General features: G+C 33.6%; 1 protein-coding gene across 11 annotated transcripts in view; it reads right to left on the bottom strand.

Annotated features, from left to right (window-relative positions):
• FER (FER tyrosine kinase) overlaps positions 1-15154 on the bottom strand; it is a 432712-nt gene that overhangs the window by 343988 nt on the left and 73570 nt on the right. For 8 of the 11 annotated variants that reach the window (XM_026498484.4, XM_026498483.4, XM_026498481.4 and 5 more), the window contains one exon: positions 12240-12339. In XM_026498484.4, coding sequence (XP_026354269.1) covers positions 12240-12339 — 100 coding nt within the window. Of the gene's footprint in view, positions 1-3296; positions 3364-12089; positions 12181-12239; positions 12340-15154 lie in introns of those variants that run through there. The other 3 variants (XM_044383973.3, XM_044383971.3, XM_057307526.1) reach the window with 3 other exon arrangements.

Here is a 15154-nt window from a genome sequence, read left to right as displayed (position 1 = left end):
AAAAAAAAAAGGCTCACAAAACAGTCATAATAATGTTAGGATATAATTATAGAGGGAGAAGTATAGAGATCACCATTTATTTAGCATGAAAAACCAACCAGTAAGTGGCCTCAAACTCTGAATAATGTACTATAATGCACAAATTATCCAATAAGTTGGTGAATACCTTTATAATTAAGTGGCTTAAAAAAGCTACAGGACATACATAAAATATATCTAGAAGAAACAAAGTATTCATTGCCTCGGGAGAAAAAAAATAGGGAATGGGTAGAAGACAAACTCTTCACTGTACACTTACTGGTTTATATCTGTGATTTTGAATTTGGAATCACGTAACTGTGAAGAGGGAGCCCAGGAACCCCATTAAGAAAAGTAATCTCTAGAAAATTTCAACAAGCTCTAACCAGAATATCTACCTTGTTATCTGAATAAAGCTATATACGTGGCCTTCTCTCTTAGACTATTACTATGAATAAACTGCTCTTGTTCCTGACTAAAACCAATCCATTCACTTGGGGACTAGATTCATCACCTCTTACCTACTCAAGGACATTACTACAGCCATTCTTCCTTCATTCTGCTGCCTCGTCAGCTTTTCCTTTTCTCCTAGAGCATTTTCATAAGCAAAAAAAGCTGTAGTTGCTCTTAATTAAAAAAAAAAAAAAAATCCTCCCCTGACTACTTTCAGTTACCTCCCTCTCTTCTTTCTTTTACCACAAAACTACTGAAACGATTTGTCTGTACCAGTGATCTCCAGGTTCTTTTCTCTCATTCTTTCTTAAACCCACCCCATTTAAGCCTTTCCCTTTACTGCAATATTGAAAGTGCTTTTTTGAAAGTCACCAATTACCTACACTTTACGAAATCCAAACATTGGTCCTCATCTTATGTTTTAGCACTACTTAACCTAAATGATCTCTTGTTCTCCCCTGAAGTCCTTTCCTCCCCCAGCAGACTTCCAGAATAACACATGCTTTTGGTTTTCCTTTTATCTTAGTGTTCTTTACAATTTCTTCCTCATTTCCCTGACTTCTTAATGTTGGGCTTCATCTTAGGACTCTTCTTCTTCCCATCTTAATTAACACCTTTGGTAATGTCATCAAACAGCATGGCTTTAAATACCAACTAATATTCAAGTTTATATTTTTACTCCAGACCTCTCCCAGGATTCTCCAGAGCTACAGATTCAAGTACAAACTTGATGTCTCCACTTAGATACCTAATAAGAATCTAAAACCAAACTCCTGGGGCGCCTGGGTGGCACAGCGGTTAAGCGCCTGGCTTCGGCTCAGGGCGTGATCCTGGCGTTATGGGATCGAGCCCCACATCAGGCTCCTCTGCTATGAGCCTGCTTCTTCCTCTCCCACTCCCCCTGCTTGTGTTCCCTCTCTCGCTGGCTATCTCTATCTCTGTTGAATAAATAAATAAAATCTTTAAAAAATAAATAAATAAATAAATAAAAACCAAACTCCTGATCTTCACCTACAAATCTGCTCCTCCTACATTTTTCTCCATCTTAGTTAAAAATAATACCATCCTTCCAGTTGTTCAGGCCAAAAATCTTGAAATCATCCTTGACTGCTTTCTCTCACACACTACATCCCATTCATCAGCTTTCATTGCTGATGAATTCTATATTTCTGAATTCGCCTACTGCCTAAAATTTGTAATCCCAAATCAGTACACACAGGGCTTTCCAGGCCAATTGCAAATACGCACATGCACAGAGCAGCAAAGGAGTCGTTTGATACACAGGTTCCCAAGCGAGGTCAAACAAGGCTACCTCTGCCTTTTTGTTTCGGCTCCTGTACTGTAAACTGTCCGTTTTGAAGTCTATGTAGTTCTACATTGATTGCATTTTTGTGCTTTTGATGATTTTGCTGTCTAAAATGGCTAAACATAATGCTCAAGCATTGTCTAGTATTCTTATGATCAAGAAGGCTATAACATGCTTTATAGAGAAAATATGTGTCAGATAGCTTTGTTTAGTCATGAGTTGTAACACTGTTGGCTTTGAGTTCAATGTTAATAAATCAACAACATATATTAAAGAAGGTGTCTTTAAACAGATACACACATAAAAAAGGATGACATACTGGATCAGTCATCAAAAACGTTGTGACCCGCAATACCTGAGTAGCTCAGTGGGTTAAGTGTCTGCCTTCGGCTCAGGTCATGATACCACAGTCTTGGGATCGAGCCTCGGATGGGGCAACCTGCTCAGTGGGGAGCTTGCTTCTACCTCTGCCCCTCGCCCTCCTCATGCTCTCTCTCTCAAATAAATAAATAAAATCTTTAAAAAGAAATATTGTGACCTTGCTTATAGGAACCTAACCCCTTATGTTATGTACACGAGGGGCAATGATTCGGTATTCGGCTAACACTAATTTAGTGTTCAGAGTGATTTCACAGAACATAACCACTGTAAATAACAAGAATCAACTGTATAACCAGAAATTGACCACTTCTCACCACTTCTGTTACTACCACCCCAAGTCCAGGCAAGCATGAGCCCTTGTCTGGATTACTTCAACAGCCTGGAAGTAATCTCCTTACTTCCATCCTCCCTCCACCCCTCATAGTCTCAACAAGGCTGCCAGGATTATCCTATTAAAATGTACATCAGTTCATGTCCCTCTTCTGCTCAAAACCCACCATGGCTTCCCATTTTATAACAGAGTAAAAGCCAAAGTATTTTAAAAGAACTACCAAAATCCTAGAAAATCTGGGCCTCCCTTGCCACTCACCATTACTCTCTCATCTCTGATTTCATCCATACCTCCGTGTCTTTCCTTTATCAGTCCCCCAGTTAGAGCCACAGTGTTTGTACCACTCCTCAAATATGCCAGACATGATCCCGTCTCAGTGAGTTTGCTTTGGCTACTCCCTCTACCTGGAGTACTCTTGGTCCCAGATAACCATACGCTTTCCTTACTCACTTCCTTCACTCTTCATTTATATGTCTCTTTCTCCAAGAAGCCTGACCTACTCAGCCTCCCAACATCCTATCCACCTACCGTGTTTCATTTGTCTCCATGGTACTTATCACCATCTAATAATATTATACATTTCACTTAATTATTGTATTAATTAGCTATCTTCTCTAAAACGTAAGCCTCAAACGGGCAGGAATTTTTGTATGGTTTGTTATCTACAGTGTTCCTAGTGCAAATAACGGTGCCTAGCACATAAAAAGAAAATACATAAATTGATATCATTCTTACTATTAAAAAATAAATGTAAGCTTAAATAAAATTTTTACAAAGTTAAAAGTTATAGAAAGATTACAATTTTACCTTCTGCATCTGTTTATATCATCTTTCTAGTAATCAAGTCCAAAACTAATATTGTTAAGGAGCTCACCTATAAAATATAGAGGAAAATCAGCAAAAGGACATCATTTCTCTTAATCACTTTGTATGTGAAACTTAGTTTTGTTTATTCAATAAAACTAAGAAAAATTGGGACAAATCAAATTATAGTGCTTTCATTTTATTTTAATTTTGGGAAGTTATCTGAAGAAAATAAATGAATCATGTAGCGTACCCCATCCCACATAATATTTCAGCATCTAATGAGAATATTATAATTGTCACTCCAATTTCTGCAACTTTAACCCAACGCAAATTAGATTAACAACGAAGAATGTCATTACTCTTTATGACCTTGTAAAGTTCCTATCATATTAAGCTCCATTCAGTGAAAAGCATTCATGCCATAAGTTAGCTGCTAATATATCATGAATTAAAAAGTAGGTCCAAAAAAAAAGAAAACCTCTCACTTTCAAGCCACATCAATAGAAGTGATGATCAACAAACACTGCTTGAACTCAGCTTAGGTCTTTAGCAAGTCCTGTATCCAAAATGGATTTCTTCCTTAGGTTGAAGGGAGAGGTAAATTTGAATTTCAGAATATCTGTCTAGAGGACTTCCATATATCATGCATACAAGATTCTAATTTTTGAAAGTCTCCAAGATTTAGAGATTATTGAATAGGAAGGCCAGTTGCCATTCTTGTTGGACTAAAAATGAGAAAATCAACTAAAAGCGCCTTTAAAAAGTTTTACTCATTTTTTTAAAATTTGGATTTATTTAAACATAAATTTAACCATCTGTCTCAAATCTGGACTCATTTCAAACTGGTTTTCATAATTAAAGTACTCTAAAGAGACAACTCAATGGATCTAATCAATTTTAATTGGCTATAAAATACCACAGAACTATTCATAATGCATGAAGAGGCAATTTAAGAAAATCTACTTCCCAATTACAGAAAAATTTACTTTTGAATGAGACTTGTAGCTAACTCCCCACAGTTCTAGCAGTAGGTATCCTCTTATTCTGTCTACATAGAATAAGTGAGGGCTTGTAAATAATCAGGGAGCTTACAAATCTCTTAGCACTCTGTTTTGTTTCCCATAAAGAAAGAAAATTTGAAGGAGAGTTTGTTTCCCTACTCTTGTTATAAAAGTGAGTGAAGAGAGCTCCTTTTAAACTTCACCAGACTGACTGTTATGGGCATGTGTAATGTGGAGTAGCTTATCCTGTCTTCTTTCTCCTGAATATAATGTAGGATAAAGCAAAAGCATTCAGACTTCTACCCATATAAGAGAAACCCCTGCAAATGTTATTGTGGATATTTTGAGGCTTGGTAAATATAAAACCCTAGCATAATGATAGCCACACAGACTCAATCAAATAGGCTAAATAAGAATACATAACTATGAGAGTTATTTTGAACATCTTTTCTGATACTTCAGTATATCTTCAATCAAACTATAAAACTTCAAAGCAAAATTGTATTTGAATTCACTTAATTCAATACCATATGATTCAATACTGTATTGCTTACATTTTATAAAATTACCATACATTACATTTACTCTTAAAAGAATATTTTTAACTTTGGAAAAAAATGCTACATGGCATATGAACAAAGGGACTGCATGTAGGTATGCAGGTAAAGACTATGTATATTGTTTACAATATAAACTAGTGGAAGATTATAGTGAAATAAAAAAATCTGGGAATGAAAAAACTCATACAACTCTCAGAACAAATGAAGAAAGATGATGAAGTTCACTAAGACTCTAAACTTAGGTTAAAGTGTTAAGTAGATACCTTTTAAGAAAAGACCCAAATCACAATTATTCAGGCATAATCTCCAGTGCCTAAAATGAAAACTATGTTGCATGGGATTAAAGGCAGATTAGACACTGAAGAAAGGAAGATTAGCAAACTTGTAAACATAGCCATAGAAACGAATCAAAATGAAACAGAAAGAGCGATGCCTCAGTGTCTCAGTTGGGTAAAAGTCTGACTCTTGATTTTGACACAGGTCATGATCTCAGGGTCCTGGGATCCAGCTCTGCCTCCAGCTCCACACTCAGTAGGGAGTCTGCTTGAGATTCTTTCTCCCCCTCCTCTCCCATTGCCCCTCCCCCTGCACTCACACACTCTCTCTCTCTTTTTCTAATATAAATAAATAAATGTTTTTTAAAAAAGAATGAGAAAGAGAAAAAAAGATGGGGGAAAATAATGAAGACTATGAATAAGCTGTGAGACAACTAAAAGCAACCTAGCATATACGTAACCGGAGTCTCTAATAGAAAGAACAGAGATGGGGAGACAGAAAATACAAGTGACGAAATAATGGATAAAAGTTTTCCAAATCTGATGAAAACTATAAACTCTCAGATACAAGTGGCTCAAAAACTACAAACACAAGAAGAAGAAAAAAAAAAAAAAACAAAGCAATATAAATCATGATCAAATTGCTTAAAACTAATGATAAAAAGAAAATCTTAAAAGCTACCAAAAGAACATAAAATGTGCAGAGCAACAAAAATAAAGATTAGAGTAGATTTCTCTATGACATAATACTAGAACCTCTTTAAAGATATGAAGAGGAAAAAAATACCTCAATAGAATTCTATACCCAACAAAGATATATTTCAAAAACAAAGGTGAAATAAAAACTTTGTAAGCAACTCTTTCAGCAAAAACTGAAAGAATTTATTGCCTACAGTCATACATTACAAGAAACACTAAAGTCAGTTATTCAGGCAAAAGTAAAATGATATCAGATGGATTACAAAATCCTAGAAAAGATAGCTACATAGATAAATATATGAGATGTTCTGTTGCAATTTTAAAAATAACTGACTAAACAAACACAAAAATATTAACAAGGTAGGGTGGACTTTACAACATATGCAAAAGTAAAATATATTACAACAATAGCACACAGACCAGAAGACTATACCATTATAAGAGTCCCATGTTAAAAGCAAAGTGTTATAATAACACCTGATGATATACTATGGTAAATCAGAGATAACACAAACAAAACAAAAAGTTATAGGTAATAAGACAACAAAAGGGATAAAAAGGAATCTTAAGAAAATGTTTCAATTCATCCAAAAGAAGGCAGATAAAATGAAAAAGAGAATAAAGAATAAATGGAACAAAGAGAAAACAAACTGCAAGATGACAGATTTGAACCTAATATTATCAAAAGTCACATGAAAGGGGGCGCCTGGGTGGCACAGCGGTTAAGCGTCTGCCTTCGGCTCAGGGCGTGATCCCGGCGTTCCGGGATCGAGCCCCACATCAGGCTCCTCCGCTGGGAGCCTGCTTCTTCCTCTCCCACTCCCCCTGCTTGTGTTCCCTCTCTCGCTGGCTGTCTCCCTCTCTTGTCAAATAGATAAATAAAATCTTAAAAAAGAAAAAAAAGTCACATTAAATATAGTCTAATTATCCCCATTAAAAGGTGGAGATTAACAAGATAAAAAAGCACGACCTAACTATATGGTGCTTACAAGAAATGTAATTCAAAAATAAAGACTGAAATAGATTAAAGAATGAAAAAAAGATATACAATGTAAACACCAATCAAAGTAGTGCTGGAGTGGCTATATTAACATAAGGTAGAATAGATAACACAGCAAACAATACTACCAGGGATAATAAAGATCATTTTATAATGATAAAGGGGTCAAGTCATCAAGGGATATAATAATCATAACTGCTATTCACCTAGTGATAGATGTTCAAAATACATGAAGCAAAAAACTGACAACTACAAGAAGAAATAGACTAATCCACAATTACAGTGGGAGATTTCATTTGCCCTCTCTCAATCATTAATATAACAAGTAGACAGAAAATCAGTAAGAACATAAAAAAACAAAAAAACACAATTAGCCTCACTGGACCAACCTGACAATATAGACCACTCCAACCAACAGCAGCAGAATACACATTCTTATCAAGTGCATATGAAGCATTTAGCAAAACAGACCAAACTGTGGGCCAAATAACATATAAATTTTAAAAAATAAAGTCATAAAAAAAATCCTCAGATCAAAATGGAATTAAATTATAAATAAAATATATAAACATCTCTAGAAAAATGCCAAAAGTTTAGAAAACTAACCCACACACTTTTAAATAACCTATAGATCAAAGAAAAAAACAAAAGGGAAATTAGAAAGAATTAATTGAATGAAAATGAAGATGGTGTATGAAAATTTTTGAAAGGTTGCTAAAAATTTCCTTAGGGAAATTTATAGCACAAAATGTCTGTAGTAAAAAGATAGTTCTCAGGGGCGCCTGGGTGGCGCAGTCGTTAAGCGTCTGCCTTCGGCTCAGGGCATGATCCCAGCGTTCTGGGATCGAGCCCCGCATCGGGCTCCTCTGCCGGGAGCCTGCTTCTTCCTCTCCCACTCCCCCTGCTTGTGTTCCCTTTCTCGCTGGCTGTCTCTCTCTCTGTCAAATAAATAAATAAAATCTTTAAGAAAAACAAAAAAAAAAAGATAGTTCTCAAATCAATGATCTTAGCTTCCATATTAAAAACATTTAAATTTTTTTTAAATGGTGCAAACTAAGCCTGAAACAAGCAGAAGGAAAGAAATAATATTAGAGCATAAGTCAATTAAATAGAAAGCAGAAAAATAGAAAAAAAAACAAAAACAATAAAGCCAAAAGCTGATCTTTGAGAAAATTAATAAAATTGATAAACCTCCAGCCAGAATGATTAGGAAAAAAGAGAAAAGACATAAAATACCAGTATCAAGAATGGGAAAGAAAAAATCACCACAGATTCTACAAATTAAAAAGGTGAATAAGGAAATATTGTGAACAATTTAATACCAATAAATTCAACAACTTAGGTGAAATGGACATTTCTTTGAAGGATACAACCCATTAAAACTCAAAAAGAAACAGATAAACTAAAGAGTCTACATCAACCCAAAAAATTGAGTTTATAGTTTAAAAATCTTTGCCAAAAAGTAATAAATAAAAACAAGCAGATCCAGATGGCTTCACAAGTGAATTCTACCAATATTTAAGAAATACTACCAATTGAACACAAATCTTTCTAAAAAGTTGAACAGGAAGCAACCAGCCACAGAACAGCATTATCCTTATAATAAAATAAGACAAAAATACAAGAAGCAAATATATAGATAAAAATTAAAAAAAAAAACCTAGCTAACCATATCCAACAATATAAAAAAATGACAGTGCATCATAACCAAGAAGTTTATCCCAAGAATGTGAGATGGTGTAATACCTGAAACCTAAAAATTAAAGTAATTTATCAAACAAAAAGAAGAAAAAATATTTTTCTCAATAGATACAAAGAAAGCATTTGACAAAATCCAACATCTTCTCTAAAACAGGAATAGAAAAGAACTTCAACCCGATAAAATCTTTGAAACTATAGCTAACTTAATAATTTTGACTTTTCCCCTAAGTTCAGGAATAAGACAATTATCTTCGCTCTTTCCACCTCATTCAACATTATACTGGAGGTTCTAGCTAGGGCAATCAGGCAAGAAGAAGAAAAAGATACCCAGATTGGAAAGGGAAAGTTAAACTTTCTTTATTCATAGACAATATGATCCTGTAGGAGTTCCTTTGTGAAGTCATTTACTTTTTATATGGATAAATGTGATGGAAAATTTTGCCAACATTCATAGACAGTACGTCAAAACCTTAGTTCAGATACAAGCTTTATAGATTCACAAGACTGTTTTAATGGCTAAACCCAAACAGGTGTTCAATTTAAAGTATTCAAAACTTAATCTGCAATAGAAAGTAAAACCTGTGTATGTTGGATTCAAGAACTCATTATTCTATGCTGCTATCAAGAAACACTCAATTATTAACGTCGGCTCAATAGGTTAACTAAAATTATTTTGGTTGTTCTTAGTTAACATGTTATAAATAATAATCAACAGACTAATGTCCAAATTAGTCCAAGTCAATTTAAGACAAATATTTGCATTCTCAGCACAGCGCAGAGCAAAACAAGTTTAATACTTAAGGTGTATTACAAAAAATTAATGAAAATGCTACATTCATGTTGCAAATGAATATTTTACATTAGACAATATAAACTAATGTTCCTTTGGATAAAAACTTTAATATTCAAAATTTAAAGTATTTTGTGTAATCCACACAGCAGGGGTCAGGAATTTGGAATTTAAGCATTAACCCAGCCTTCCTTCTGATCGACTCTAAGTGCCAAAACTCCAGTTGCGGTAACTGAGCCCTTAATTCCGAACCCATTCTCAAATCCAGAAAATAACCCTTACTATAGGAATTATTTTCAGGCCTTGTTTCCTCAAAGCCTTATCTCCTCTAAAGCCTCCTCTCTAACCGGAAGCTATATGTCAGACTGAGGTCTTAAGACCTCCTAATATCTATGGTTGCTAGAACCACAGCCAGGGTATTCACTGTCAGTGCCCAGCAGTCCCTAGAGACCATTCCAGAACTGCTTTGGTCTGGCCTAAACAGATGAACTAAGGTTCTGACATAAAGTCTGCAAATGTTGGAAATTTTGCCATCCTTATAAAGAGTAAATAACTTCACACACAAAAAAACCCTATTTCTACATGAAACATAAAAACTAGTTTGATAACAGAAACATAGTGTTTAAAAAATATAATTTTATACTTTTTCATATAAACATGAGCATAAAGACAGTTTTTATTATAAAAAGATAAATTTACGTATGTGTCATGTATCAAACAATCATATAAGAACTTATTTTAAAAATACGTATTCTGTAGGTTATAAACTGATTTAATGGCAGCAATCAAATTTTTGAAAATAGGAAAATTTTATCACTAATACCTTTAGAAGGAGAAATGTAAATAAATTAACATATTTTAATTTCATGAGACTCAGCCAAATAATAACATTTCTTGGGACAAATTAAAACTACAATCTTCAAATTTTCTAGCTGCCTTCCTACTACTAATACAACACTAAATGGTATTTTATCTAGATTAAAAGAAATAAAAAAACAATAAAGAACAACTATTATCTGAAAAATATCTGATAATATAAGCACTATGTACAAGAACTATTTAAAATTTTATTATGACATCAGAATTAGATTTCATTTTTAAACCAAAATAAACTATATCTTTAAAAAATGGATATCAAAGACTAGGGAGTAATTTTCTATTTCTTTTTTTTAACTAATCATTCTTCAACAGATACAGACCTAGTATGAAATACTTCACCAGCTGAATTACAATACAGTTGGATAAAGTCATCACTTGCTCTGGGTGAATTTACATATGGATATTTTTAATATAAGGCACTAACTTGAGAATGCTAGCCATACATAAGTAATAGACTTTCAAAATTAACTATTTTGACAGATTGAGTAGTAATGCTTAACGTACAAAACTACTTCTAAACTACCCTTGATTTAGCAAGGGATCCCTTGTACATAAACTGATTTTGAAAGAGGGTAAGACTTACAGTTCATAAATTAGAATATCAACTAGAAATGGGTAAGCTCCTTGAATGCCTAGGAAATACTGCTTGAATTTCAATAACTTAAAGACAGCAAATGTTCAGTAAATATTTCTCAATTATCTAAAGCTCTCTTTAAAATAATAAAGGAATAATAATTAGGTATATGAAATAATCATACAGTGCTGGAACTTACATCCAATACTATCTGACTCCAAAGTCTGTATATGTATATGATCTTTACACAATGCCATTTTTTTATTTTATCACTTAAATAATTTAAGATAAATGAATTACAGAAGTATTTTAAAAGTATGTTTACGTTAATAAAGAGATCATGATCGCAAAATACTGGTTGAGGTATATGAAAAATAAGTAAGCAGAAATAAGAAAACTTTAAACACAGTTTCATCTTCCCTAAAAAAGTAGTAGAAACATTGCAAAAAGCAGAAACATGAGGTAAATGTGTGAGGGGTGGGGACAGAAACAGAAGGAAACAAAGTAAATGTTCCCAGGAAAATGGGGAGCAGAGGGAAAGCAAGAAAAAGAAGGACAGAGAGTAGAAAGAGGAGGAAGCAAGCAGAGAGCAGCCAAAGTAGGAAGAGGGGGAAGACAAAAGAAAGAAGTAATAAAGGGATGGAAGGAGAAATGCATCTAAATCAGTATCTCTGTTAGTCTACTGGGATTAACAACAAAACATGGTATTTTCATTATACAAGTTATACTCAAATGTACAGCTATTTATTTCATTTACCTCCACAAAATAAGAATATATAAGCAACAAGTAAAAGACCAAGGGAAAATATGTTGAGAAAAAGAAGACAGAGCTGTTAATAAAGCTTTTATTTAGACAGGAAGGATTTAAAAAAAAAAAAAAAAAAACCTCCAACTTTAATAATAAAAAAAATTTAAATATGAAGAATGTTTACTCACATTTAAAGACTCATAACCATAAATACTTGTTTAAAATACAAATAATATGTTTCTCTATTTACTTCCAAAGGTACTTATGAAAATGTTAGGACAATATAGGCATATAAAATTAAGCTATGAAAGCAAAATAATGCTATAAAATGATACTGTCTTTTAGTGGTTTTTAAATACCACAGGTAAAATGAGGACTAAAAAAGGTGTCTAAACAAATACAACCTTATTTTTCTTATTTAGTACTCGGTAATTAAAGAAGTAAATCTGATGCTGGAGAGAAAATTTTAAACATTCTTTGCATTCTACTACAAGTGCTATGTAATTCCATTAGTATAAACTACTCAAAAATATTTTACATCATTAAAAAAAAAAAAAAAGACTTACCAGTTTGACAATTAGTCTATTTTGGCATACTTGATATTTTTAAACTGTGAATTGGTCTACGTGGAATCATTCTGCTACTCATAAAGAGAACCTTCAAATGATAAGAATAAAAATCACTAAAATAAACAATTCTTCATAACTTTTCCATACCTTTAGCTAAAGCTTCTTTATATTTCTCTTTGGCAGAATTCATTTCTTTTATTAACTGTCTATAGCTGGATTTTAATTTCTCTAATTCTGTCTTTGTAACCTGTCAAAAAAAAAAAAAAAACAAATTTTAAATACTTAAATTTACACTGGTCAAAAACTTAAATCCAGAAGTACTAACTGATACATATTTTATTGCTTATAGGTCAGAGTTGCTCCTTAATATACATTATAGATAATATATTAAAAATTGGTTTAGGGGCGCCTGGGTGGCACAGCGGTTAGGCGTCTGCCTTCAGCTCAGGGCGTGATCCCGGCGTTATGGGATCGAGCCCCACATCAGGCTCTTCCACTATGAGCCTGCTTCTTCCTCTCCCACTCCCCCTGCTTGTGTTCCCTCTCTCGCTGGCTGTCTCTATCTCTTTCGAATAAATAAATAAAATCTTTAAAAAAAAAATTGGTTTAGAAATCAATGATAAATTCAACAGCATATGAAAAACATTTCTTAAAAAGAAAAGCAAGAAGAAATAGTGTTGCCATCATCTAAAATTAAAAGACTAACAGATTAATATGCTATGTATAGAAATATTTTCTCTAATAAAAAAGCTAATTTAAATATTTACTTTAATTATATAGAGTAACTTGGAGTTGTTCTGATTCACCACTTTTAACATGAGTGTTTTTGGGTTTTGTTTTTTGGGTTTTTTGGACATTATAACATCACTGAAAAGAAGATGTATCTAACAATCACTGTTGGCTACATACATGACAGTGGTCATTACATACATACATGAATTTGGTTATTATTTCTATGGAAAGACTAAACAAATGCAAGTCCTCGATTCTATAGTTAAAAGCCCACTTAAGCAGCATTTAAGAAAAAAGTAAGGGTCTTAAATAGTATCTGAAAAACTTCTAATATACCTTTGAGAAGACAAGGAATCAGCAGCATCTAAAACTTTCAAAAAAGGCATAAGCAACTTGGAAGAATATTCCAGAGCTCACTTTTAACAAATTCTGCATCACCATTTTTCTTGATGGCCCAGAGGATAACATTATACAAAAAAAACACAAAAATATCAATAGTATGATACAGACATAAATGAGTCTGAATCATTCCTTTATAAAAGAAAACTCGAGGGGCACCTGGGTGGCTCAATTGGTTGAGTGGCCGACTCTTGGTTTCGGCTCAGGTCGTGATCTCAAGGTCCTGGGAGCCAGCCCTGTGTTGGTCCCCAGAGTCTGCATGGAGATTCTTTCTCTTCCTCTCCCTGCCCCTCCCCTACTCATTATCTCTCTCTCTCTCAAATAAATAAATAAATCTTTAAAAAAAAAAAAAGAAAACTCAATAATTAACTTTGTTTAATGGACTTTATTTTTTAGAGCAGATTTAGTTTCATAGCAAAACAAAACAGAAAATACAGAGATTTCCCATATGCTTTCTACACACACTCATGCACAGTTATTCCCCACTAGAGTGATACATTTGTTACAACAGATGAACCTACAATGACACATCATTATCACCCAAAGTCCACATTAGGTTTCATTCCTGGTGTACAGCCTCTGATCTGAACAAATATGTAACAACATATATCCACCATTATAGTATGCTATAAAGTAGTTTCACTGTCATAAAAATCCTCTGGGCTCTACCTATTCATTCCTCTTTCTCCCCTAACCCCTGGAAACCAGTGATCTTTTTATTGTCTCCATAGTTTGCCTTTTCCAGAATATCATATAGTTAGATACTGTAATGTAGTATGTACCCTTTTCAGATTGGCTCCTTTCACTAAGTAATATGCGTGTAAGTTTCCTCTGGGTCTTTTTGTGGCTTGATAGCTCATTTCTTTGAGCATTAAAAAATATTCCTATTTAATATTCTGTTGACAAGTCTGGGTCTTTTGCCTCTTCATATGAACTTTAGAACCAGCTTGTCAATATCCATGAAATAACTTACTGGGGACTTTGATTGGGACTGTGTTAAATCTAAACAGCAAACTGGGAACAACCGACATCTTGACAATATTGAGTCTTCTCATCCACAAACACGGGATATGTCTTCAAGGTTTTCTTCTACGTTTTCTTTCATTGGAGTTCAGTTGTTCTCCTTCTATAGACCTCATATATATGTTGTTAAATTTATACCTAAGTATTTCATTTTTGGAGGTGCCAATGAAAATGGCATTGTGTTTATAATTTCATATTCCACTTGTTTATTGCTGATGTATAGGAAAGTGACAGGCTTTTGTATGGTAACATTGTATCCTGTAACCTAACTATAATCACTTATTAATTCCAAGTTTTTTTGTTGATTCTCTTGGATTTTCTACATAGACGGTCATGTCATCTGTGAACAAAGATTTCTTTGTTCCCAATCCGTATATAATTCTTTTTCTTGTCTTATTATATTGGCCAAGACTTCCAGTGTGATGTTAAAAAGCAACGGTAAGAGGAAACATCCTTGACTTGCTTCTAATCTTAGTGGACAAGTTTCAAATTTCTTACCATTACTTATGACGTTAGCTGTAGCTTTTTTTGGTAGATATTCTTTATCAAGTTCAGGAAGGTTTCCTCTTTTCCTAGTTTACTGAGAGTTTTTATCATGAACGTGTACTGGTTTTGTAAAATTTTGTCAACTGCTTTTTCTGCATCTACTTGCATGCTCGTGTGATTTTTCTTTTTTAATCTGTTCATGTGATGGACTGCATTCATTGATTTTCAAATGTTGTACCAGCCTTGCATATAAATTGCACTTGGTCGTGATATACAATTATTTTTATACATTGTTGGATTTGACACTCTAATCGTTTGTTAAGGATTTTTGCATTTATGTTCATGAGAGATACCAGTTTGTAGTTTTCTCTTCTAATGTCTTTGTCTGGTTTGGTAATGGTGGTCTCTTGGATTAGTTACGA

Source organism: Ursus arctos, unplaced genomic scaffold (assembly GCF_023065955.2).
Source record: "Ursus arctos isolate Adak ecotype North America unplaced genomic scaffold, UrsArc2.0 scaffold_5, whole genome shotgun sequence".
In the NCBI taxonomy this organism is placed as follows: Eukaryota; Metazoa; Chordata; class Mammalia; order Carnivora; family Ursidae; genus Ursus; species Ursus arctos.
The sequence above is the reverse complement of the archived record's forward strand: the minus strand, read 5'-3'. Positions and strand labels throughout refer to the sequence as shown.